We start from the raw sequence: 27064 nt of genomic DNA on the forward strand, positions 1-27064 counted from the left end.
ATATGATTAATAACCACCTTTAATAATGGCTAAGAGTATTCAGTCAGGTGACTGCCAAGTCTTCCTATCCAAGGACTCATTCTGTTTCTTTAACACAATCTGGCTTCTCCACATTTTCATCTTTGAAGTGTTCGTGTTAGTTTCATTCTTTTTTTATTTTTTTATTTTTATTTTTTTTATTAGTTTCTGCTTTATAACAAAGTGAATCAGTCATACATATACATCTGTTCCCACATCCCTTCCCTCTTGCGTCTCCCTCCCTCCCACCCTCCCTATCCCACCCCTCCAGGCGGTCACAAAGCACCGAGCTGATCTCCCTGTGCTATGCGGCTGCTTCCCACTATCTATCTACCTTACGTTTGGTAGTGTATATATGTCCATGCCTCTCTTTCACTTTGTCACAGCTTACCCTTCCCCCTCCCCATATCCTCAAGTCCATTCTCAAGTAGGTCTGTGTCTTTATTCCTGTTTTACCCCTAGGTTCTTCATGACATTTTTTTTCCTTAAATTCCATATATATGTGTTAGCATACGGTATTTGTCTTTCTCTTTCTGACTTACTTCACTCTGTATGACAGACTCTAGGTCTATCCACCTCATTACAAATAGCTCAGTTTCGTTTCTTTTTATGGCTGAGTAATATTCCGTTAGTTTCATTCTTGAAAGATGATCTTATTTCCAAGTCCTGGGGTCCCCTCACTATGGTATCCAAGTGCTTATCTCCATTTTATAGATAAAACCACTGATCGTCAAGACTTAACATCTCATACATCAACTTTGGGCCAGAATGGGAATTTTTAAAAAATAAATTTCAGGTGTGTAGCATTGCAGTTCAATATCTGAGTGATCACCCCCATGAGTCTAGTCACCATCCATACATTTCACCCCCTTTACCCATTTCCATCACCCCCCAGCCACCTCCTCCTCTGGTAACCACTAGTCTGATCTCTGTAGCTATGAGTTTGCTTTTGTTTTATTTTGTTTGTTCATTTGTTTTGCTTTGTTTCGTTTTGATTCCACATATGAGTGAAGTCATACGATATTTGTCTTTCTCCATCTGACTTATTTCACTTGGCGTAATAACTTCAAGGTTCATTCATGTTGTCACAAATCACAGGGTTTTTTATGACTGAATAATATTCATGTGTGTGTGTACGCACATATAGGTGCCACATCTTTATCCATTCATCCATCATTAGACATTTAGGTTGCTTCCATATCTTGGCTATTATAAGTAATGCTGCAGTGAACATAGGAGTGCATATATCTTTTTGAATTAACATTTTCATGCTCTTCAGATAATACCCAGAAGTGTAATTGCTGGGTCATATCGTAGTTCTATTCTTAATTTTTTTGGGAAACTCCATACAGTTTTCCATGGTGGCTGCACCAGTTTACATTTCCACCAACAGTGGAAAAGGCAGGGGTTCTCTTTTCTCTAATCCTCTTTAACATTTGTTATTCCTTGTATTTTTGATAATAGCTGTTCTAACAGGTATGAGGTGATATCTCATTTTGCTTTTGATTTGCACTTCCCTAGTAATTAGTGATGTTGAGCACCTTTTCATGTGCCTGTTGGCCATCTGTATGTCTTTGGAAAAATGTCTATTCATATCCTCTGCCCATTTTAATCAGGTTGTTTTTTTTGTGGTTGGATTGTATGAGTTCTTTATATATTTTGTCAGAACAGGAATTTGAACCTGAGTCTGTCCAGCCTAGGGCTTCCCATGACTCTCTCTGGCCAACAGGTGAGACAAACTCTGTATTCACAGAAACCCGTCTGTGCAGTGGGACTGTTATGATAACCGCCTCCCAGAAGTTAACTGAGGCTCACTGGGTGCCTGGGATCTGGCACAGTGCCTGGCACACAGAGGCAGGTGGGGTACCCGGATTTCTTACAGCAAAAGAAATGCGGGGCTTCGTGTGGAGAACTTAGAGACTTACAGTTTTTCACTTGGGCAAATCACTTACCTTCTGTGAGCCTGTGCTTGGTCCTCTCTAGAACGAGGATGGAAGGTTACTACCTGTGCCGTTAATTTGAAGATCACTGCATTTTATGCAAAGCCCATTGGGATGTGTTGTAACTTAGATTACCTGGGAAGAGATCACCCAGAGTATCTCTGTTTGACATCCTTGTGGAAATAAGTGGCCCTCCACATTTTGAACACCTCAGGGAAGTGCTAGCTGGCAGCCAGGATGCGGGGAAATGGGGCCTGTCAGAGCCCAGGTCTCCTCCCCACTGCTGGGAAGCCCTCGTGGGATTCAGGAGGATATATCATAGGATGTGTCAGCTATTCTGCCCGATGACTCCAGATAGAGAAGCAAAACCAGGGTGTGGGATCACAGGACATAACTTTTTACATCCTAGACATGAATAAACTCAAACACACTAATTCTTCAAATTTTGTAGATGAGGAAACCGTGGTGCAGAAGGGTTAATTTTCTGTAACAAAACACATAATCGGGTCCTTCATAATACCTAACAGAGAAAAGAGCATGCCTATTTCTGCAGCATATCCTCCTTAAGTTCTCACATAAGAAACTCTGAACAGAATTCAAAAGATTGTAAATTAGTGGCGGGGTTAAGAAGCATTCTGCTTACGCATCAAATAGATAAACAACAGAGACCTACTGTATAGCACAGGGATCTATGTTCAATGTCTTCTAATAACCTATAATGGAAAAGAATCGGGAAAAGAATATATATATATATATATATATATATATATATATATATATATATATATATATATATATATATATAATATAAAACTGAATCACTTTGCTGTATACCTGAAGGTAACACAACATTGTAAATGAACTATACTTCAATTTTAAAAATGTAAAAAGAAAAGCATTCTGCTTTTTAAATTTTTTTAATGAGCAGACATCCTATTTATGAATATCTGCCACATCATAATTATGATTTTTTCCAACTAATTATTGGGAAACAGCTGTGTTCAAATAATAAAAAATATTTATCCTAGTAAATTATACACATATATATTTTAAAGTCAGGTAGTCTGTGTACATAGTAACTAATGCCTTTGTACTGTGGAAAATTCCTTTGCTTTTATGCTAAAGTTCTCTCTGTGGCCAAGACGTGAGTCTTAGAATTTCAAGGCTGGAAAGGGCTCTAGAGATGACATGGTATGGCCTCCGTGCATCATAGCTCAGGCCCCTGGGGCCGCGGGGGGATGAGACTCACTCACACTGACAGCAAACCCAGCAGCGCCAGAGCCCAGGACTCCGGCCACCCTGGCCTGCTGACACTGTGGTTTCCAGCTCCCATGTTTCCGTTGTCCTTACACACGCATGTGGACTAAGCCACATGTGCCGGATTATTCCAGATAAGCACAAACCCCCCGCTGAAGGGGACAGTGTACAGTTCCAACTTCACCGTAAGAAAGTTTTAAAAACAGGAAACTCAAAAGTTCATCCACTGTGTACTTGAACCTCCCTTTCATGGAAAGCATCTATCAGGATGGCCTTATCTCTTTCCGGTTTTGTTTTCTGGCTTCTTGTGCTGTGCTGGAGCTTCCCAAGTCCTGCCCTCATATCTTTGGTTCACCCTCCCCGCCACCCTGACCCCAAAGCTTTTTCTTGGCTTTAAACTGAACTGAATATTTATTTTGGCTCCCAACATCAGGTGACCAAAGCGGACAGGACAGTGTTAGGAGAGGTTTTACCATCCATCCATTCATTCTTGCATTCATGCATTTGGTCATTTCTTCTGCCCCTAGTGAGTGTGAGGCCCTTCTGGAGGCTGGGAGGGTGCAGGGGCGAGTAAGACCTGTTCTCCAGGAGCTTATTATTGAACAAGGAAGCCAGACATGTGAACGGCCAGACCAAGACAACTGGGGAGCCCCAAAGAGGCGCTAGAGAGCACTTTGCCCCCAAATCTTTATCAACATCCACATTTACAATAAATCTACAGTCTTCAGTAAAAGCCAGATGTTTGCTCTGTAAAGTCTCTTCAGCCCTGCCTACACCTCCAAGTACATGGCCATCTCTGCCTGCCTTCCCTGTAGACATTCAGGTGCTAACACTGCACAGCAGACTTCATTCATTCACCGCATGGAGTCTGTTGAACCTACTGTGTTCTAGGCAGTATCCAGGGATACAGCGGTGAACAAGAAAATGCCTCTTTTCCCATAGAGCTCACCGTCTAATGGTAGGAGACAGAAACAAGGGGGTAAACAAACTAACCTTCAAGCCAAAGAGCAAACAGTTGAGTCCTACGCAGCGTACAGCTGGAGCACAGAGGGAAGAGTTGGGTGAATTCGGACAGAGGGATCGGGGAGTGCTCTTCACAAAAGGTGGCACTTCAGCTAGATTGCAAGTGTGAGGTGTCAGAGAGGTGGAGAAGGATATTCCAGCCTCAGCATTGACTTCCAAGGATGTTCGAGGACACTCTGGCTCATGAACTTCCGGGCAGGGTCTCTATGATGCCTGAGCTGTTGAGAGAATTCCATAAAGCGCCATCCCAGCTGTAATCCCATTGCTGAGGACACTGCAGGGTTCAGGCCTGTGTAGTGAGGGGAGGGGGAAGGAGTGGGGACAGAAAGAAGGGAGCTGTGCTGAGAGGCCTGGTCCTGGGATGTCACTGTCACTGGGGTCTCAGTTCCCTCACTGTCCAATGGGGAGGTTTGACGACACTCTCCAAAGATCCTGCCAGCTCAGAATGCTTGCCTCTGTGTTCGCACCCTCGTCTGCTTTGCTAATGTGGAAGCTGTAAGTCTGGCTGAACAAGGAGTTTATGAATGAAACATACTGTTCACGTTCCCCATCCACCACCCATCAGCTGCTTTTAGACCTCACATCTGAATAATTATTCTCTGTGCAGTTTTTAAAATGTACAGATCTAGTGACGTTCTGCAGTCTTATTTGGTACATTCTATTCTGGTATGGGCTAAAAGGATAGGTACTAAAGCAACCCAGAGTTGAGAACAATGTGAAATGTTTGGGGTCATTTTGCATGCTACCAGATTTATACAAAGCTGACAATAGGCTTATTCACAAAGTGATTTCCAGAGCTTCTGCTTGAAGCAGACCCCTCTGATTGCTTACCAACTACAGCAGTCTCCAAACTGTTCTTCCCTGCCTTGATTTACAGATACAGCTCTCTGAGAAAAGAGCGTATTTCCTTAGGATTAGCTGATTGTGTAGTCAGATATTGCATGAACATGACAAATGCAGGTAATAACATAAGCTGAAAGGTAAATAATGCTTCCAGTGTTCCAGGCACTGTTCTGAGAGCTTTATAAACATTTGCTCATTTAATTTCCACAACAACCTCAGAAGGCAGATTCTCCAGTTATCCTTTTACAGATGCAGAGTCGGGGGCAGAGGGAAGCATGGCTGCAGCAGCAGAGGGAGGAGGTAGGGCAGGCAGGCTGGCTGCAGGCGCTGCTTTGGGCCCAGCTGACCCCCCAGAGGCCATCCCGAAAGCGCTCATGCCCAGTGGATTCCCTGCAGCATCACTGCTTTGGTGCTGGGCTTGCTGGCTCAGGACCAGTGACACACGGGCTTCACTGGCTGACAGATGTGCACTGGGTGACACGGAGCTCTGTCATGTGCCACAGGAGGGCCACTTCCTGGGGACCCGGTGGCCATGGTGCTGGGTGGTGGCTTTGGAGGGTGCCCATTTACACTGCAGCCTGGGCTCCTCCAAGGGCAAACCCCAGGCATCTCTGGGTGGAGTCTTGGGTGGAAAGTCATCTGTTTCATTCTCCCACGTGGGTATTTGTCAACTGTAGAACAGGAAGGTATATGGTGGGGCGCGGGGCAGGTGGGGGTAGGCACATTCTCCAGGTGTCGACACTGTGCAGACACCCGGGCCGTGTGTGGGCGTCACTGGCTCGCGACCTTGATGGGCTGCTGGCTCACGTCTCCCCAGACCTTCCCAGCCACGCCCAGGTCACCCCACAGGCCCACCTGGAAGCAGTTCCGGGACAGGTAAGGGTCTTCTACTGTCTTCATACTATGCATAGAAAAGGCTTCCTTTGAGAAACTGTGCCGAACAGTTACATTAGAGGATTATTTTTCGCAGCACCAGATATGTCTTCACTTTACAAAAGGCTTGGTGACAGGGCTTTTGACGATTAAGAGCTTTGTTTCTTTCTTTCTTGTTTTTTTTTTTTTTGCGGTACGCGGGCCTCTCACTGTTGTGGCCTCTCCCGTTGCGGAGCACAGGCTCCGGACGTGCAGGCTCAGCGGCCATGGCTCAAGGGCCCAGCCGCTCCGCGGCACGTGGGATCTTCCCGGACCGGGGCACAAACCCATGTCCCCTGCATCGGTAGGCGGACTCTCAACCACTGCGCCACCAGGGAAGCCCTGTTTCTTTCTTGGTAAGCTTTCTTATTTTATTTCTTAAAATAGCGTTGGATCTACAGAGTTTGCTCACGCACAGCACTTCAGGAAGTCTTCCATTAGATGAAGTAAGATGCTCCTAATCACTATCCTTTGTCCCCGCTCTTTCACTTTAGGATTTCAGAGTCGTGCCTATTGCCTGAACCCACAGGGGCGGCGATGGGCATGGAGGGGCAGAGTGCAGGGTCGGGTACACTCAGATAGCAGGATCCTCGCTGACGGTTGGGGTGGGAGGGAGTGGAGTTAGGATAGTTCACAGAATGTCCAGGAATGACAGAGAAACCAGTATAGACACCCAGGAACAACCCAGTGGGAGGCCGTGCAGCCAGGACAAACATGCAGCCCAGTCCGGGGCTCCTGTGGAAACGCTGCTGTTGATGCCTCCACCTGATGCCCGACAGACGCCCTGATCTCCCCGTGTGTTACTCACTTCTGTCTCCCGGCTTCACTGAGTGCTCCCAGGCCAGAACCGGGGTCACCCGCGGGGGTATGGGAAATGCAGTTTTCAGCCTTCCTGGGACTTGAGAGCCAACTTCGGCCTCTGCCACCATGACTCCCTGCAGAATCCACCTGCCCCCGAACTGGACCTGGGGAGGCCACCAAGGGACTCCAACCCCCAACCCAGCATCAGCCCTGGGAGGGAGCCCTCCGGGAGGAGAGGATCCATAGGAAGCATCCTCAGAGGGTCCCCTCCCTCCCCGCACCATGCTTCCCTGAAAGGAGACATGTTCTAATCAGACTCCATGGATAACTAAACCCCAGGACTCTGAGCTCAGCCACAAGCAGCACCACCAACCTGCAGCCCTCCAGCTGGGACCATACCCGGACCTCTCCTCCAGGCCGCTTGCTCAGGCACCGCTCCCCAGGTCCTACCGTCCCCCTCCCAGGCCCCGCAGGAATCCACTCATGTTCTGTGGGGCCTTTGCTTAGGCCTGTCGTAGCGCTCACCCATGTATTTAACCTCTTTGTAGCTTGTCCTCACCCCCCTGAGGGTGTGACTCTGTCTTAGTCCAACAGCCATCTCCACAGTGCTCAGTGCACAGTACTCCTTCCTGTGATGCTCGTTGAATGAACGAGTAGAAGTGGTGTTTCTGAGGACTGTCCCCAGGCTATTAAAAGTGGCTAGTTTTATGAAGATACATCACTGCCCCAGCAAATGACAGCCACACCCTCTGCATCAGCAGGAGCAAGGGCTGTTTCCCAGGAGCCCTCAGCCTGGTACCTTGTCCCTGCAGCATCTCCATAGAAGTGGTGCTGGACAGTCAGAAGGAAGGGCCTGGACGGTGCTAACAAGGATGCTCTGACATGGACCTCAGGGCCCTGCTTCCCTGCGAGTAACTGTCACACCCTCAGTGAAAGTTGCTAAGCCCGGTGACAACAACAGAGGGCTTCCAGCTTCACCCGCATGCAGGTGCCGAGCCCCATCAGGGTCCCCCAGCCCGACCTGCCTCGCCAGGTGTCTCTCCCACGTCCGCCTCACAGCCTGGACGGCACCACCAGCCAGGCACGTGGTGCTCCTTCAGACTCACTCACAGATGCTGCACCCCACATGTTAAACCCCAGAGCACCGAGGCCTTTTGCTGAGGTCACGCCTGGCTTTTACAGTCTCTGCCAACCTCAGAGTTCGCTGGCTTTCAGCGGCCGGCTTACCCGGCCCTCAGTCAACTCAGGTTGCCAGAACGCCTCGGAACCGGCATCATGTGATCACAGCCCCATTTTGAGCAGAGCAACACGTGATTTTCCTTTCACGTTTCCTGCTCTCGCTTATGGCAAGGGACACACTTTGGATTGAATCTAGCGCAGCGTTAGAGGGCCGTTTTCCCAGGTCAGTGCTGGGGGTAGGGGGGAACTTCATCCCGTCACTGGAGCCCCCCTCCATGGCTGGGGGGTGAACCGAAGCCTCTGCCTGGGTCCTTCTCACCACCACCCACGCGCACGCACGTGCACAAGCTGGGCCTCCCTGCCCTGCCCTTTCTGTGGCCCAGTGTGGCCATCTGTGCTCAGGTGCATGTGTTGGGAAGATGCCGCGATTTACTGGCACGCTTAGATTGAAGACGGGCTACAGGCTGTGCTCACTCCTGTCAAATAACCAGCACTTGAGCCCACAGTCCCACGAATCATCACCAGGGGTGGATTGCCTTTCAAAACAGCAGGCCTACTGGCTGAGCTCAATGAGCAGAAGCCACTGCCGCGGGCGTGAAAGTCCTTCCTGGACGTAAGGGCATTGCAACTTCTCCTCGGGGTGTCTCCCAGCTAATTCATTAAAGGACATCTGGCACGGACCATTTGCCAGCTAACGCCCGTTCATGTGAGCTCATTGACAGGGAGCAAGCACCCTTTAGCTCCGAAGATAGACTTTTAGAGCTAGAAGGAACTCGGAGACTGTCTAGTCCTGTGGTTAGCAGACTTTTTCTTTTTTTGCTGAAAAAAACCGTTCTTCTAACACAGGTTTACACAGAACACCAGTAAATAAAACCCCTAACATCAGAGTTATTCCAGAAAAGTGGGAGTGGGGATGAGAAGCCCACTCATGTCCACTCTGTCCCTCATGGCCCCATCAGTGAAACCACAGTCCTTATCCATCCCTGAAGCCAGGGAGCCATCGGCATGGGAGAGAGCTGGCTCGGACAGGATCCTTGGTCCCAGCAAATTAACTAACTTTCTGGTCCCAGGCTTACTCACCTATAAAATCGGCTATAATGTCAACCTCAGAATTCTGAGAACATTAACTGGAAAATTAGGTATGAACACTCTGAGCCCCCTGCCAGCCTGTTAGTAGATACTCATTAAATGTTAACTTTGGTAACATGTTTGTCTGGTCACAGAGCTACTTGATCAGTCTTTCTAGGTGTGCCCCAACATGGCAAATCTCAATCCTATTCATGGTGAGGTAGCCAGTGAGTGTTTCTACAAACAAAAGGGATTCATCTGCAGCTCTGCTTTTTCACTTGGTCTTTACGTTGCTTTCCTCAATGGTACCTGCTTATTTTTAAAAATCTGGACAATACATAAAAATAAAAGGAAGACTAAAAATGACCGAGCCTCACCTCAAAGGCATCATTAACATTTTGGTCTATTTCCTTCCAGTCTTTTTTCCCCCTAGTGCATGGGCTTATAGGGAATATGACAAGATGATTGTTTTGTTCTGATCTTTCCTGCTAGTGCTAAGAGGCCCTGCCAAACCCCACCTTTCAAAACAAGCTATTAGAAGCTGGTTGCTGAGAAGAGGAACAGATGTTGCCTGCCTTTTTCACTATAACTGAAACATCAAACCTTCCATAGCTGTAAACACTCTTCTCAGATTAAGCTTGTAAATTGTGCCATTTTCTGGGAAGAGTCCCAGCCTTAAACCAGCTCCTCTTCTCTCAACCAGTTGCCAAGGCCTGTCTGAGCCTCGTTGCCTTTTATCCACATTAGTCATTGCCTTCTCTTTTCTAGCGTGGATTTGTGGTTTGGCTTGGCGACCCTCCACTTATGAAATGAATTGCAAGCAAGCTGCTCGACTTTCCTAAGTAGGCAAACCCCACTTGATCAACAGCTCATCCACACCTCTAAGACCACTGCCCCTTCTCCTGCTCTCAGCCCTCACCCCATCCTCTGGGCTGCTGTGCCATCACCATGGTACCAGGAGTGGAAAATCTGGGAGCTGTAAAGGAATCTATGAGTTCAGAAGTAGAGAGAGCGAGAGGAAATTGTGAAAAAATAGGAACAGCTTGGAAGGAAGGATCCTGAGAAGGAAAAGGAGGCTCAGAGAGGGAGGTGGAAATAAGGCAAACTTGACCTCTTTTAAAATGTTATGGAGGGTCAGCCCCAAACCGGGAAAACCACGAGACAAACCCAACTTTCTCTTATTTCTTCGCCCTCTTACCCCCTCTGACCTGCTGCTCCTGCAACCACAGCTCTTGATGGTACTCTTGGGCTAGTTCAGTTACGTTGTAGGCCAAAAAGGGCATTGTGTGGGCTAATGGCCATTTATAACATCGTGTCAGTGGGAAGTGCATTCTGAGTTCCAGAGGGCGGACTCATAAGCTTTTGGATAACAACCCACTGCTGAGGGGGAGATGCAGGCATTGTATTGAGGACCAGCCCCAGGACTATACATAAGAGGAGTGACGTGGGTGCCCACATGCTCTTATTTCCTGAAACATATGGACATCAGTAGGCATTTCTGTATGTACGGATCCAAACAAAAGGAATTAGGAATGAACCCAGTTAACCTGTGATTCGAGGCTATGTTAAATAACCAAGGTAGTGATTTCAGCAAAAAACAGTTTCTGAGATGTGTGTGGGTACAGACCCATTCAGATAACCACACCTGATCGAAAGTCGCTGGGTTACTTTTATTATAAATGTATCAGAGACCATGTGATGAAGAAAATGGCGTCCCAGTGGAGCACAAGGTATCTCAGGGGGCGTGTTTTAAAATAGCAGCTGCCACATGGTGTTTATGTCCTTCGCTTTTTGGCATTGGGGCATTTCAGATGAGGTCATCCTCTTGGGTCCATTTCCTGAGCTGATCATTTGGTGACACAGAGAACGGCTTCTTCTATTTTTAGAGAGGGCCTCTAAGCCTAAATGCTGCCTGCCTGGCTCCCAGCCCATCCCCCCCCTTCCTCCCCACCCATTTTCCCAAAAAACATCTCTTTTCGTTGTGGAAAATTGCACATTCACAAATTGTGTTTCTTTCCTCACACCAAGCATATTTCCACACAGAGACAGATTCAGGAATGAGCTCATGGATGAATCATGCTATTACCCCGATGTTTATAGGAGCTGCCTTTAGACAAAGATTTTGGTGTAAGCTGTGTTATGGTCCCTTCATTGTCTGCCAGTTACCGAAGGGGGGTAGGGATGGTTTATCAATGAAGTGCTGAGTGTGAGAGGGGCTGGACTTCTGGACTAAAAGCTGCCTGGATTTCACTTTTTCCTGTCATTCCTGGGCCTTGTTCCATCGACTGAACTGTGATATTATAATGTTCTGCTCTGATACAAGGGAGCAGAACCAATCCAAGATGGCAGCTGTACGGTATCTGAAGAAGTGACAATTAGGACCACTTAGACTATGATAAATGCTGTGTGGTTGAGTTCCAGTGGATGTATGATCTCTTAATTAAAATGAGCTCACAAGTGGTATTTTCTTTCCTAATCCAGCTTTCAAGCTTTGCTTTCTTTACAGCAGATCCCTTTTTTTTTTTTTTAGGACCCAGAAATCCTGTTAATATTTAACTGGCTTTTTTTTTTGAATTTTATTTTATTTATTTTTTTATACAGCAGGTTCTCGTTAGTTATCTATTTTATACATATTAGTTATATGTGTCATTCCCAATTAACTGGCTTTTAAATTATTTACACATTAAAGTGCTCAACCTATTGTGGTTCTTTAAAGAGCAAGTGCCCAGTGGAGCTCCGGGCTGGCATTCCAAGGTCTTGACTTTGGGGCTCCATGAGAGGAATGATTAGGGACAGAAGTCAGGCCATCCCCACCTTGGAAGCAGAAAGCCCTGGAAACTAGTTAATTGATCACACACACACTTGTTCCATCTACTTCCCAGGGCTTAAGTATTTAAATCTTTTTTTTTTCTTTTTTAAGTAAGAGGAATTTTGGTTCATTGCTCCCTAAGGAAAGGGCCTTAGCTTGAATTTCTTGTTATCTCATAGGGAATTTCATTTGATCAGTTCCATGCATTATGGCTCAGTGAGCTTTAAAAAAAGGAAACGAAAGATCATTTTGCCTATTACACAAGATGAAATCAGGAGTTGGCCATTGTGTGATGAATAGTGACCTGGGTAACCCCCTTTGGGCACCAGGATATCTAGACTGGCCATCTGCTTGGACCGGATGACTTCACAACTGTGAAATCATGTACATTCACTATGCCGTGGGAGCCAAAACTAAGAGGTCCAGGGGGTTTCCAGCCATGAAGCTACAGGCTTTCAGGAGAGCTGCATTAAATGACTTCCAGTGCTGTCCTATGAAGGATGGGTTTACACCCCCAAAAAGAACCAACCTACATTTCTGCTCCTTGCTTAAGGGTACAGCTGCTGATTGGCTGTGTCCCCAAATGCGTTTTCATCTTCTGTTTTAATCTCCCCGCAGTCTTCTGCGAGCCCCTCCCCCATCCCCCCTTGAACCGCTGCCATCCACTCCCCAACCCATCGGCCACATGTTGTAAAAAAAAAAATCTTTGAGCTGAGTTTTCAAAGCATGTTTATTGCCTACAGCCTCTGCAAAAGTTAACAGACTTGAATAGAATGAGAAATGAGCTCTTGTACCTAAGTAAGTCGGATCTGTAGCATCACCCAGGCCTGTGGAAGAGAAGGAATCAGACCTATGCATTGTCCAGTTTCTTAACTAGAGGTCTGTTAGTGCATCTGCCCAAATGAGATTCTCTCCTATGATCTGACTGACCATGTTTGTCTCTGAGTGCAAGCTATAGCATTTAAACCTTAATGCATACAGTTTTGGACAATATCCACATCTGGTATTTGAACGTGCCTTCATTCCATTTTCAGAAGGAGGTAGAACATAAATAAATTAATATTTGAACTCTAGACGTATCTGGGAAAAGATAATCTTCTTGGCTTTTCAAAGAAATAGAAAAGTCCAACTTCAGTTTGCTTTTAATTACTTTCAGCTGTAGTTCTGTTATCCAGCTCAACCTCTTGGTACTGGAGGGTTAATGCTGGCATTTGAGCCAAAGAGATATTTCTATTTTCATACACCATTTTAATGAGAATTCAAAAGGATCATCTTAGAAAACATCAAGATTTTATCACTACTCCTCTGGGACTTCTGCTTAATTCTTTTGTCACTGGCGACTCTCTTTGGGTGAACCAGCAACACCATTCAGAATTCCCTTCTGTGGTTGACCTCAACCCTTGGCTCCCAAAACAGTAGGGCATCAAGGACCACGGGTCTTTTGCTTGCTTTACACTTACACGTAAGTCCTGAGCAGTTACTTCGTCTGTAAATTAGGTGTCACGATGTGAAGTTACAGTTTACGTAAGTCAGACAGACGACAGCAGTTTCATATGGTTCTTGTTAATGTAGGTCATCCCTCAGTATCCACGGGGAGTTGGTTCCAGGACCCCCGGTGGAACCAGAATCCACAGATGCTCAAGTCCCTTATACAAAATGGCATAGTATTTGTATATAACCTACACACATCCTCTTGCATACTTTGAATCATCTCTAGGTTACTTAGACTACCTAATACAATGTAAATGCTATGTCAATAGTTGCCAGCATAGGGCAAATTCAAGTTTTGCTTTTTGGAACTTTCTGGAATTTTTTTCCAAATGTTTTTGATCCGAGGTTGGTTGAATCCATGGATGCAGAACCTGCGGATACGGAGGGCCAACTGTATACGTTTCAGCAACTCTTATGAGAGCACTTAGCTAAGGCACCTCGAGAAGTTTGTCAGTCTCTTTTGAAAGAAGTATTTTTTATATCCTAAGAGTCTCAATATATACAATTAAAAAGTTGTTAAAAGAGACCAACATTATGGAAATAGATTTGACATGTTTCACTTTCCGTGCACACGTGGCTGTGGAAGTGGATGTGTGGACGTGGGCACTCTTAATTCAATGCCGCCAAAACGGCAGCCCCGAAGTTAGTAACAACCTCTTCCTGAATCTGAGGCAGAAAAAATGGAAAAGTGTGCCCTCAACTGCCACCACGAAGCAGTCAATTTTCTAGAGCAGTTATGATATTTATAACCAGGTCAGTGAAGTTTCTGAAATGTGAGTGTAGCCAATACAGGTGCACCAGCTTTGGTGTACAAGAAATGTAGCATTTTTTTTTAAGTTTACGTAATATGAATAATATAAACTCCCTTCTACAAGGCTGGAGGGAAATTCAGACTTAATTATCACTGGGCACCCCCTTCTCCCCTCCAGGATGCACAAAGGACCTGGAATGCTGTGAACTTGGAGAGCACCGTTGCTCATTGTTCATTGGTGTGCTCTGGCTCCATCCACAGGGTCCTGCTTCTGTTCCCCCGCCCACTCTGGGTCTCTTCTGTGAACTGGGGCCTGGGATGGAGACATCCTCAGAGGCAATGGGAAGAAAGTGGCCAGGCCGCTGCAAAAAAGGCTGACTTATTAGTCCAGTACAGTAGCCACATGTGGCTATTTAAATTTTAACTAAAATTACCCAAAATTAACAATTCCGTTTCTCAGTCAACTGGTCACACTGCAAGTGCTCCATTGCCACATGTGGCTCGTGGATGCCCTGTAGGACAGCTCAGATGGAGGAGATTCCCTCACTGTGGGAGTTTCTGTTGGACTATAATGAGCAGTGTGTGTTTTCTCAGTAGCCGGTGAGGGTGGATGCACTATTTTCCTGGCTTATTTTCTTTCTCAGCATGCCGTAGTTATTTAGAAAGTAGAAAGATACAAGTGAAGCGCCAGCGGGAAGGGTGGCTGCAATAAGCAGACGGGCACAGTAATTCTCGAAAGATGAGTGCCCACGGTCAGGAGTAATGGAGTTTTGCCCGTCATGCTTTCTCTTCCATGTGGTCCAAAGTGTCCAGGAGGTGCTTGGACAGTCTAAGAATCCCTGTTCCTTTAAATGGGACTTGGGGTTTATCTCATGGAGAGGAGTCTTGCATTTCATGTGTGCACAAGAAGTATAACTTTTGTTATGGCTCCATTTCCCACGGGGGAGGAGTGAAGAAGAAGAAGAGTGTGGAGTGAAGGTGGCTGGTTTGGTTCTGCGAACTGGGGTGTGTGCATCCAGTATCGAGGGGCCCAGCTGGCAAAGGCAAAGGCAAAGCTGCCCCAGGGAAGCAGTGAGCCTGGGAGCAAACTGAGACAGATGCAAAGGGGCACGATGGCAAAACACCCACCTTCTGTGCTGTCTTTATGAACTAGCAAAGAGTCAGACTAGCTCTGTTCAGTAAGCACTTCTTTAAGCATCTTCACACATCAGACACCAAGTAGACAAGATACAGACATGGATTGAGACTCTGTACCTGCCTGTAGCCAGCTCTCCATCCAGGAGCGCTCTTTTTTTTTTAATTTGTATTTTGTATTGGAGCATAGTTGTCTAATGATATTGTATTAGTTTCAGATGTACAGCAGGGTGATTCAGTTATACATGTATCTATTCTTTTTCAACAGGAGCACTCTTAACAGGGGCCTCTTTTAATACTCCTTATTTCTTTTGGTCTTCTCATCCCATAAAGATATTCCCTGCTTTTGTATTAGTTTCAGTCCTAAATAACATCCCCCATCTGGGTGAAGTGGAATCAAGGAGACAGTTCTTTGAGAGCTGGGAATTTGTGGCACGTGCTTGCTGGGTTAGGCTTTGGAAAAGCAGTAAGTCCGCAGAAGCACGCTGTGGGTCCTTTAACCAAAGGCCAGGCTCTGCTTCTTTGTACCAGCTCAGCCCCTGGTCTTCCGCCATTGGGCCTCTCCATCCTTTCCCACCACTGCTCTTTTTGCCTCCATGTCTTGTTCGGGTTCTTGCTCTGGAGGCATTTCCCTTTGTTAGTTGCCCTGGTGCAGTCATCGTCTCCATCCTTCATTGCTTGAGGAAGTCTTTTGAGAGCTGCCCCGATGGCTCATGTAGGAGGTGAGGCAGCTGGGCACGTGGTCTCTGGGTACCTGAGGTTCTGGCGGCCTTGCTGAGCCCTGCTGTGCTCCAGCCCACCTGGTCCTTCCAGTTTGGGATTTGAGGCCAATAACTGGAAAACAGGTCTCTCTGTTGGCATGGCATGTTCATAAAGTGACATGACTCACATCAGCCTGGACCTCAGAGCCCTCGGTGGCTGTGGCCCCAGCAGAGGAGGCCCCTGCGGGAGAACTCAGACACATCCCGAGAGCACTTCTGTTGCTCAGAACATTTTAGGGCTCTCGAGGGGGTGATGTGCACCTTCTAACGAAGTATTTGCAATTCTGTGGGTTACTGTCCTGTTCGGTACTGTCCTTAAGGGGTGAGTTTGATGTTTGGAAGTACCTGAAGTCATTTACAGTAAAATCTGGTCAGTTGGGGTGGGGGGGACACTGATTCAACTAGTAAGTGTTCAAGGTTTTAAAAAATATTATAGGGCTTCCCTCGTGGCGCAGTGGTTGAGAGTCCGCCTGCCAATGCAGGGGACACAGGTTCGTGCCCCAGTCTGGGAAGATCCCACGTGCTACGGAGCGGCTGGGCCCGTGAGCCATGGCCGCTGAGCCTGCGCATCCGGAGCCTGTGCTCCGCAACGGGAGAGGCCACAACAGTGAGAGGCCCATGTACTGCAAAAAAAAAAAAAAAAAAAATTATGTATACACACCCAAACACACATACATACACATGCACTGTATATATACATATAAAGTTTGAAGACTGGAATGGGTTGGTTGTTTTTTGTTGTTGTTGTTTTCTGCATGACGTTAGTGTTCATTCCAAAAGGGGCTCCAGAGAAATCCTGAGCTTGACACGACCTTGGCTTCCCAAGGAGACTACCTTAGAAAATATCGTACTTACTAGATGCAGGTCTTGGTTGTTTCTTACGGAAACTGTCATTAATCAGATAGGATCAGGGAGTCAGTTCACGCATGGGAGGCCCATAGACAAGGATGACTGCTCAACAAAGTGAGAGAATACTTTTTTTTTTCCTCCTTAGAAGGTGGGAGGGGGTGACCTCTTATCTCTTCCCCACCTCTCACCCGGCTCCCTTTCTCTCTTTCCATGATTCCTTCACCTTTGGCCTGGAGAGTCTTGCCTTTACATTTTGTTTATTCTTGCTTAGGTTGTAGGAGACACCCCTGAATGGGGTGCCTCCCTCCAGCCCACACGGCAAGATGCTGCCACCCTGGGGCGGCTTTGACTGATAAGCGCTGTGTGGTAGAGCCAAGCTGGAAGAGAGAGCTTCCAAACGTAGCTGCAATTTGGAATCACCTGGGGAGCGTTTAAAACTCCTGCCACCCACGTCCAACTGAATCAGAATGAATGTCTGGGGATGGAAGCCAGACACAGTACAGGCGTACCTCGTTTTGTTGTGCTTCACAGATACTGCGTTTTTGTTTTTGTTTTTTTTCACAAATTGAAGGTTTGTGGCAACCTTGCATTGTCAGATGATGGTGAGCATTTTTTAGCAATATTTTTAAATTAAGGTATGTACATTGTTTTTTTAGACATAATACTATTTCACACTTAATGGACTACAGCATACTGTAAATATAACTTTTATAAACACTGGGAGACCAAAAGATTCATGTGACTCGCTTTATTGCAATATTTGCATTATAGGGGTGATCTGGAACTGAACCCGCAGTATCTCTGAGCCTGTAGTTTGTCAAAGATCCCAGGTGATTCTAACATGCAGCGAAAGTCTGAGAACTACTGTAAGGAGGGGGATTGTCCATGAAAATGTGAGCAGTTACCCCTGAGCAGAGACACAGCCAGACCGAGGCCACGTGCTGCACAAGATACAGCGTTAGATGCAAAACTGGTCTCTACAGCCCGCTCTTAGGGTGACTTTGGTGAGCTGTTTACCTGCTCTGGGTTCTTTTTTCTCATCTGTAAAATAGGATAATAATTGCAACGCCTGTCTGATAGGATGATTTTAAAGAATGAAATGGAGGATGTGTGAAAGTCTTTGTAAATTGTGATGTGCTCTATAAATGCTTGCTGTTAACACTGGAGATTATTCTTTTATAGAAAGATAATCATTGTCTAAGTGGCCTGGCAAGGAAGCTGGGGTGGCTATTGTGGCCTTAATTCCTTCGTTACTAGTAGTAAAGCTGCGAACTGTTTAGGGTAAGAATTTCTTTCTCCCATCTAATAAGGGGGTGGCAGGGAGAGCTGGTCTCTCCCTGGCTTCCGGTTAGCTGACCAGCTAAGAGCCAATGGCCTTGCCGAGCGGGAAGGGACGTGGGTAATCCATTGGCTTCTGAGCCTGACTCTCGTCTTCAGGCTCTCTGTTCCATTGGATTTCGTTTATTTCAAAGTGGGTAGAAGTACCTACCCACAGAGTGTCTCTGAGAAGGAGGGACAAAGAGAGGGTCTCATCCGGCAGGGCTCTCTGTCATTTTTGCGAGTGTGACTGTAGTGTCCCGTCAGGAGACATCTCCGTGGCTCCTTTGGGTGCAAACAGAACCATTTTTAATCCTCGGCTTGTCCCCCCCAGGGATTTGAAATTGGACGGAGGGAGACAGTCAGCAGGAGCCGTGAGCCTGAAAGAGATCATTGGCCTGGAAGGCGTGGAGCTGGGCGCTGACGGGAAGGTAAGGCTGCCTGGCTTCCAGGCCACCAGCTTGTTTGACAGACACCACAAGGGTCAGGAAACAGAGGCTGTGTGATGGACCACGAGCTGCGCTCGTGCTGGGTAACCCAATGTGGGACACGTTTCTGGGTGCGTGACGCCAGCCTGTCCCCAATCCCAGGTGTGCACACGGGTTAAATAGCAGCACAGCTATTTCGCCACTAATGCTGGTCCTGACCAGTTCAGTCACCCGCTCTTATCCTCAGGGGATATGTTCCAAGACCCACCGTGGATGCCTAAAACCTTGGGTGGTACAGTATACCCTATGTATACCATATTTTCCCCTATACATGCATACCAGTAATAAAGTTTAATTTATAAGTTAGGCACAGTAAGAGAATATCCGAATTGCCAGCATCACTACTTTTGTGCTTTGGGGCCACTATTAAGTAAAATAAGAGTCACTTGAACACAAGCCCTGTGATACCATGATAGTCAATCTGATGACCGAGATGGCTTCTTAGTGACTAAGGGATGGGATCAGCTGAACAGAGGGATGATTCACATCCCGGGCAGGACGGTGCTAGATTTCATCATACTACTCTGAATGGCGCACAATTTAAAGCTCATGAATTGTCTATTTCTGGAATTTTCCATTTAATATTTTTGGACCATGAGTAACTGAAATTGTGGGTAAGGGGAGACTACTTTATCTCACACACACACACACACACACACACACACACACACACACACACACACACGTGCGTGCGCACAGGTGCATGTTCCAGGATGGAGTGGTGGGTGGTTTGAACATGCATTAACTGGTGGTGACGGCAGGCAGCAATCCCACTACTAGACAGTGTTTTTTGCTACCCATGGTCCTGAGAGGCTAAGAGTCCCTCGGCCTGAGAGAGTGACCACCGAGCAGGGGGCTGTCACATCCCACTTTCATCCACAATTCACTGAGCTGCTAAGTTGAAGTCTAAGGAGGGAAGGTTGAAATATGAACTTGACCTTTTTATGCCGGATGCAGGCAGTCTTTGTAAACACTCCCAAAGCCCGTTTATGGAGACGACGCAAGTGTGTCTTTGGGGAAGTCGTCCAGTGTAGCTTGCTTGTAGGTAAACTGCTGGGGCAGCAAGACCTACCCGTCACCCCTCCCGCAGAACAGCTGGTCACCCCTGCACCCAAATGACATCGGCCTCGAGCTCACGTGTCGGGGTGTATGAGCCGTGTTTCTCCAAGTGGGTGAAAAGAAAAACACGTATTGCCTCTTCATTCCTGAAGGTTGAGTGTTCACAGAGGAAGGAGGGAGGATGAAGTGAGATGAGCATCAGACACATCATCTGCCAGAGGAACATGGGAGGGCACAGTCCCTTACCCGAGACTCTTGGGACCTGATATTCTAGAATTCTGCACTTGGTGGATTAGAAAAAGTACCACGATGTATGCCTCTTGTGTTAGACAACATCCTAGCTGCTTCTGCGATAGTACCTTGTTATCAGACACACTAATATCTCTGCCCCATAACATGAATATTCACGCCAAGTGGGATAAATTAAAACTACAGATGGCCTCTACTCAGTCCAGTTTAGGTTTTGGCACAAACGAGTGCCAAAACAAATTTCATTTTTCGGATCTTGGATTTTAGAATTGCAGCGATGAGAATATGGACGTGAACTTGGCATGGCAATGCAGCTTGGTCAGAACGCAAACCTAACGCTGCCCAGGGTTAATCACTGGCCCGTTTTTGTCTTCACCTTTTAGACTGTTTCTTATACCCAGTTTCTGTTACCCACGAACGCCTTTGGAGCGCGGAGAAACACCTTAGACTCCATGTCCGCCTTCTCCCAGCTCCGTACCCTGAGCCACCGCAGCCTCTCCATCGGCCGGGCGAGCAGCACCCAGGGCAGCCTCGACACAGGTAAGCTGGGGCCTGGCTGGTCTGGGTAGCTTGCAGCAGGAGGCGCCTTGGTGGACAGTGTGGCTTGGGTCTCCCTGTGCACATTGGAAGACAGGTGCCCTGGAGCGTGAGCTCATCCTGCAGGTGACGGGACTTTGGGGCAAGCCGATTTCAGGCCAGGCAGGCTCACAACCCTGCCGAGGGGCGAGCTCTTTAATGAGAGGCCTCAGTCGCCAGCCCCTGAGCTCCCACGAGGAGACATGCCCAGGCCGCCTTGCAGAGATGGCTAGACTCCCCGGCTTCTCTTCCACCGCTCCACTCCTTATCTCTCCAAATACCTGGTTCATGCCTACATTCTCCTAGTGCTCAGGTTTGGCCTTTCTTCAAATAATTGGGCCATAGGGAAGAGATATGGGAACATATGTATATGTATAACTGATTCACTTTGTTATAAAGCAGAAACTAACACACCATTGTAAAGTAATTATACTCCAATAAAGCTGTAAAAAATAATAATAATAATAATTGGGGCATAAACGTACCATCAGGTGTGAGAACTTCCTTTGTGATTCTCACAGGGGGTGAGCTTACTCGGCTGCTGACGGAAGACTTGGATGCTTCCAGCTTGGCCTGTACAAGCCTTTGTGAGAATCCACACAGGCAGAACAATGCTTTATGAGGCAGGATTATTTCCACTGTCAGAGAAATTCCAGGTGGACACGAAGCTCCTTAGGCCTGTCCAGGTGCTGAGCTCAGAAGCGCTGTGCTGATGTTCGGCCACCCCAGGTCCCTGACGGCTGTTTGCACTTGTGGCTGCTCTGGTTTGCGTTCTTTCAGACCGCATAGCCTGCCCGGAACCATTCACACCAAACGTGCTTCTCACGTGCAATCACTTGAGGCTCATTTGATCTACAGGTTTAGAGAATGAGCCTTTTCCGTGCCTCGTCTTATAATCTGAGAGTGTTCACGGCCTCTTTCATGCTTGTGAGGTTCTGTGCTCTCCCGGGTCAGGGAGATTAATTCATAGTTTTTTAATGGAAAAAATGGCAGAGAGTGTTAAGTATTTGGTGAACCCCCTCTGCCGGGGCATACACTTCACTGGTGTGCAGAGACACGTCTACTGACGGTCCGAGCGAGCAATGTGACTCTGAGCTCAGTGACCTGAAGCCACCCTTTCTTCAGTCTAACTTTGTACCAGGCATTCACCCGGCTACTTCTGCTTCAGGAGGTCCCGGGCCCTAGTTATCATTTTGCGTGTGATCCTCAGGTAGCGACCTGGGAGAGTTTATGGACTATGACCCGAATCTCCTGGATGACCCCCAGTGGCCTTGCGGCAAGCACAAACGAGTTCTGATCTTTCCTTCGTACATGGTGAGTGGCGGTGGAGGGGTGGCAGAGGAGCTGACCCCCGCAGCCTCCTCGGAGAACTTGGGGGTGCCGTGCTCATCCTAAGGGCCAGTGGCTCTTCCTGGGGTTGGGGGCTTGTTCAAACACTGCTCTGCCTGGTTCTTCTCGAGGACCTCCCCCAACCCCCGCCGTGTGTGGGTCACTCAGGGAAGGACCTGCATGACATCCAGGGTTCTTCCGGCCACCTGGCCCAGGTACACCACTTCAGAGGGCTTGAGAAGGCTGGATTGCCAGCAGCTGTGAAAGCTGCCAGCTCAGGGTGCAGCTTCACCTCTGAGGGTATATGTGTCCATGGACCCCACTAGGTAGGGCATCACCAATCACGCCCATCGCTGGCAGCGCTGAGTTCGAGTTCAGCTGTTTGGAGTTCCTCGGTGACCGTAGGCCTCTGCACACACTCTGAGCAAGCATTTGGCACTGGGTTCTGGATGAGAGAATCATCTCCCGGGAAAGTGAAAGTAGGACAATGTGGGTGTTAAATGGGAAACCTTTCCTTGCTGTTTTTATTTCACAGGCTCATCCTCTTTTTCCCTTTGTGTAATTTGGTTTCTGCTTTTGGCAGACCACCGTTTCCCACCGCTCTGGCTGCTGTTTCTCCAGACACCAGTGGGGCCTGACAGGGTCCTGTGTACTTTCACTGGGCAGACTTGTCCTGACTTGGATGTGGGCGGAGCCTGGGCTGCTGTGGGGTTGTGGGAGCCGGGCTTTTAGAGAAACCCACCGCGCCAGGCCTGCCACGCACACCATCGGGTAGAGAGCACCGACCCAGGATGTCCCCACCGCCCCCCTGCCAGCCCGGAGGGGCGAGCGCAGCTGAAAACATCCTACTCTGGTTCCCTTGCTCCTCCCCGGCCGGCTGATGTCAGAAGCCCTGGCCCCAGGAGTGAGCAGGGGGTCCTTCTTCTGTTCTAGGCTCCTGTGTCTGCAAAGACCAGAGTGGGACCCCACCCCATGCACTCACTCTAAGCTTAGCATTCTCAGCAGTGAGAGCCCCCCCACCGCCGCCCCAACTCCCCAGCTTCTCTTCTCACTGAGCATCTGGCAAGTAGCTGACGTCAGAGAAACACCAGGCAGAACTCAGGCCCTCACTGTTCACTTTCAATGCATATCCTCTTGTAATTTGGCAGATAGCTCAGAGATCATTCTAAAATGCCACATGGAGGGACTTCCCTGGTGGTCCAGTGGTTCAGAATCTGCCTTCCAATGCAGGGGATGCGGGTTAGATCCCTGGTCTGGGAATGAAGATCCCACATGCCGTGGGGCACCTGAGCCTGCGCTCCAGCAACTAATGAGTCCGTGTACCACAACTACAGAGCCCACGTGCTCTGGAGCCCGTGCACCACAATTAGAGAGAAGCCTGCGCGCCGAAACGAAAGGTGCTGCATGCCACAACTAAGACCTGACGCAGCCAAAAATTAAATAAATAAATATTTTAGGGGCTTCCCTGGTGGCGCAGTGGTTAAGAGTCCACCTGCCAATGCAGGGGACACGAGTTCGAGCCCTGGTCCGGGAGGATCCCCCATGCGGCGGAGTAACTAAGCTCGTGCGCCACAACTACTGAGCCTGCGCTCTAGAGCCTGCGAGCCACAACTACTGAAGCCCACGCGCCTAGAGCCCATGCTCCGCAACGAGAGAAGCCACTGCAATGAGAAGCCCTCACACTGCAATGAAGAGTAGCCCCCGCTCGCCACAACTAGAGAAAGCCCGCACACAGCAACGGAGACCCAACGCAGCCAAAAATAAATAAATTAAATAAATTAATTAAATATCATTAAAAAATAATAGTAATAAATAAGTAAATAAATATTTTAAAACATAAAATAAAATAAAATGCCACATTGAATCAGAATGAATTGCCAAAGGCACTTTGTTTAAAATTGCCCCGACTCCTCTCTCTCCTATCCTTATTCTCCAACTCCTAACACAGAAAGCAAAACCAGAGCCATATAGAGTTATTTTTTTTCTACCTATGATCTGTTAGATTATTTACTTCTTTCTAAAAACGAGGGCTTATCCGTATCAGCTGGCACATAATAAGCGTCCGATAAATGACCAGAAACCTTACCCTGATGTCATGGAGAGAGCAACTGAAAGTTCATGACTTGTGTAACAGTAAGGGTTCTTCATGTTGTTCACTGCTTTATTTATTAAAGTTCACTTTATTAAGTAATTTGGGCAGGAAACTGTGGCTCAGGGAGTCTGAGTGAGGCTGTCAGAGTTGACAGGAAGTGAGGGGCTGAGGCTAGAACCCTGGGCTTAGTACTCTTCCTACTGTGCTTCTGAATCCACGTCCCTCAGCAGCCAGTGGCAGAACCCCCGACCTCAGGGTAAAACGTGAAGATGATTCTCTGGGCCAACAGTTTAACAGATTTCTAGGTAACCAAGATAGTAAGAAGGTGCACTGTTTTTGATTGGCGTTGGGGTTTGGAGGAGAGCTCTTCTGTAGTCATGTTACGTCTGGTGATAACATTGACCTCTCCTTTTATAGGCCTGGTGTCTGGCTGGTGTGGCTCTGATTTTTTTTTTTTTCCTTTAAATGATTTAATTGTGAGCTTCAAGGTTCTGGGCTGTAGTCTACATGTGCACACCTGTGCAGACGGATCATTCCCCCGCTCTAGCAGACAGTGCGCTAGATGACCTGCCAAGTCAGTGTGTATGTCCTACCCTCCTCGTTTTATGGTCCCAAGTGGGTCATTTTTCAGTTCACTACATTGAATCTGTAGCCTGTGCTTCCTGTAACCGTCCATTTTTTAGAGAATGAAATTGCTCATGAACTGCATTTGCCTGGTCAGCTTCATAAGACCTACATCTCCTTCTGCTCTGGCCACAGATATTGGTACTTTGATAAAACGTGGGCCGTCCACTTTTCGGCGCTGACATGCATGTCATGGTTACGAACTGCCTCAGACTGGCTTCCAGGAGACTTCCTCTCTAGAAGCAGATGTGGCTTCTGGGGCTGTTTCACATGCATTTCGGCACTGAACTTGCAAGAGCAAGAGTAGAGGGTTTGGCTTTGGTTTGCTTGCTTTATTTTGTGTGTTGGGTAACAGGTATAGAATTTGTCCATCTAGCCAGTATTGACTGAGACCCTACTATGTGCCAGGCCAGGTGCTTCCTTATACAGTGGAGGACAAACCAGCCAACCCCCTTCTCCTCGACCTTAGAGTGAGTAGAGAAGTCAGACAGTGAACAGTACACAAGTCACTGCAGTGAGGAGGGTAAGGAAGGAATCATCTTAGAAAAGTGGTGAGGAATGACAGGGAGGGTTAGGGGTTGGACGTGGGCCTCAAGGAGGGCTCCCCTGAAGACATGCAAAAGTGAACGCTGAGGGGAGAGAGGCCTGCCAGGCCTTGGGGGGATGGCCCCATGTGCAAGAGCCTGAAGTGTGCAAGAGGTTGACCTTGTGTACAATGGATATTTTTAACAGTAACAGTCACTGCCCTTTATACACACACACACACACACACAAACACACACACACACACACACACGTCAATAGAATGATGATCCTGACAAATTTTCTGTGCTAACTTGACCCCATGCTCAGGGAGCTGCACTTGTCAGTAGGCGCCGGCTACCAAGGTAGACAGAGGGGGCTACAGGGTTATCTAATCCAGGTTGTTAAAGGCCCTCTTTGAGGGTCTGGGGCACATCTTGGCCTGTAGGTGGGTAGGAAGAGCTGACACAGTGACACAGCTTGGAGCGTTCCTGCTGCGGGGTGAACGCTCATGGTTGGCAGGGCTCCCCCTGCAGGCGGACTCAACCCTGTGAGAAGCCCCGCTCCTTCCTCCCTCTCCCCGGCTCCCTACTGTGGAAGTTGGGGAAGGGAAGCAGCAAGTCCCTCACAGGCTGACTGAGCAGCGCCACACACCTCCCTAAATATCAACCTCCAAGGCCTCTGGGGTCCTGCTGCCATATGCCTGTCCCCGCGAGGCCCCCAGGGCAGTTTAAGTTCGGCCAGCCAAGCAGAGGCCCAGATCTGAGAATGAGGGGCTGTTGTCCTGGGTTTTGGGGTGTCTTATACCTGTGGAATTGCAGGGTCTGAGGTGCTGGTGTGGCCTCTGCGGAATCAAGCAACCTTTACAGCGATGAGCCATAGTCCTTGTACCCCATCAAATCCTGCAGCAGCCTTTTTTTTTTTAAAGATTTTTTTGATGTGGACCAATTTTTTTTTTGTCTTTATTGAATTTGTTACAATATTGCTTCTGCTTTATATTTTGGTTTTATGGCCGGGAGGCATGTGAGATCTTAGCTCCCCGACCAGGGATCGAACCCGCACCCCCTGCATTGGAAGGCGAAGTCTTAACTACTGGACCACCAGGCAAGTCCTGCCATTTTTTTCTCTTTTCATATTAAGGTATAACTTATAGCTAATCAGACGTACCAATTTTAAGCGTATAGTTCCATGAATTTTGTATCCTCCACTCCGACCAAAATGTAGGACACTTCTATCCCCTTAGCAAGCTCCCTCCTTTCCATCATGTTCTGCTTCATACCCCCTCCCAGCAAAGGCAACTGCTGTTCTGACTTTTGTCACCAAAGATTGGTTTTGCCTCTACTGGAACTTCACATGAACAGAATTGTGTACTGTGTTTTTTTTTAATCCATCTTCATTCACACAACTTAATATCTGTAAGATTCACTCATGTTGCATGTCTCAGTAGTTTTTTGGGTTTTTTAAAATTGCTGAGTAGGATTCCATTGTATGGATATACCATCATTTATTTACCCGTTCTCCTATTGATGGACATTTGCATTGTTTCCAACTTAGGGATATTATGAATATTGCTGCTATGAACATTCACATACAAGTCTTTTTGTGGATATACATTTTCATTTCTCTTGGGTAAATACCTAGGAGCGGGCTTTCTGAGTCAGTGAAGGTGATGTTTACCAGCCAGGATGTAGCTGAAGGTATATTTTCGTTCATGTTTGTTCTCAGAAGATAAAAAGGCCGGTCATTGCCACTGCTGGGATGTGCCTTAAAGTGGGAGGGTTCCAGAGCTGAACATTCCCCAAGGCTCAGAAAGAAAGCTGTTATTTACAGAGTTTAAGTGGAACCCTTTGAGACTGACCTTGCATTTGTAGTTACAGTTGTATCTTTTAACTTTGATCCAAGCAAGTCACTCCCAGTATTAGCCATTGTGAAAGGGCAAAGGAGAGGTTTGAATGAAAAAAAAATTCCTGGT

At 47.5% G+C, this 27064-nt stretch overlaps 1 protein-coding gene across 1 annotated transcript in view; it reads left to right on the plus strand.

Moving 5' to 3' along the window:
• CABLES1 (Cdk5 and Abl enzyme substrate 1) overlaps positions 1 to 27064 on the plus strand; it is a gene marked incomplete at both ends in the record, with an annotated part of 107406 nt that overhangs the window by 66425 nt on the left and 13917 nt on the right. Inside the window, 3 exons of the mRNA XM_079718250.1 lie at positions 18488 to 18584; positions 20333 to 20489; positions 21736 to 21839. Coding sequence (XP_079574376.1) covers positions 18488 to 18584; positions 20333 to 20489; positions 21736 to 21839 — 358 coding nt within the window. The remainder of the gene's footprint in view (positions 1 to 18487; positions 18585 to 20332; positions 20490 to 21735; positions 21840 to 27064) is intronic.

The sequence above is a fragment of the Hyperoodon ampullatus genome, assembly GCF_949752795.1.
Source record: "Hyperoodon ampullatus genome assembly, chromosome: 13".
NCBI lineage: Eukaryota > Metazoa > Chordata > Mammalia > Artiodactyla > Ziphiidae > Hyperoodon > Hyperoodon ampullatus.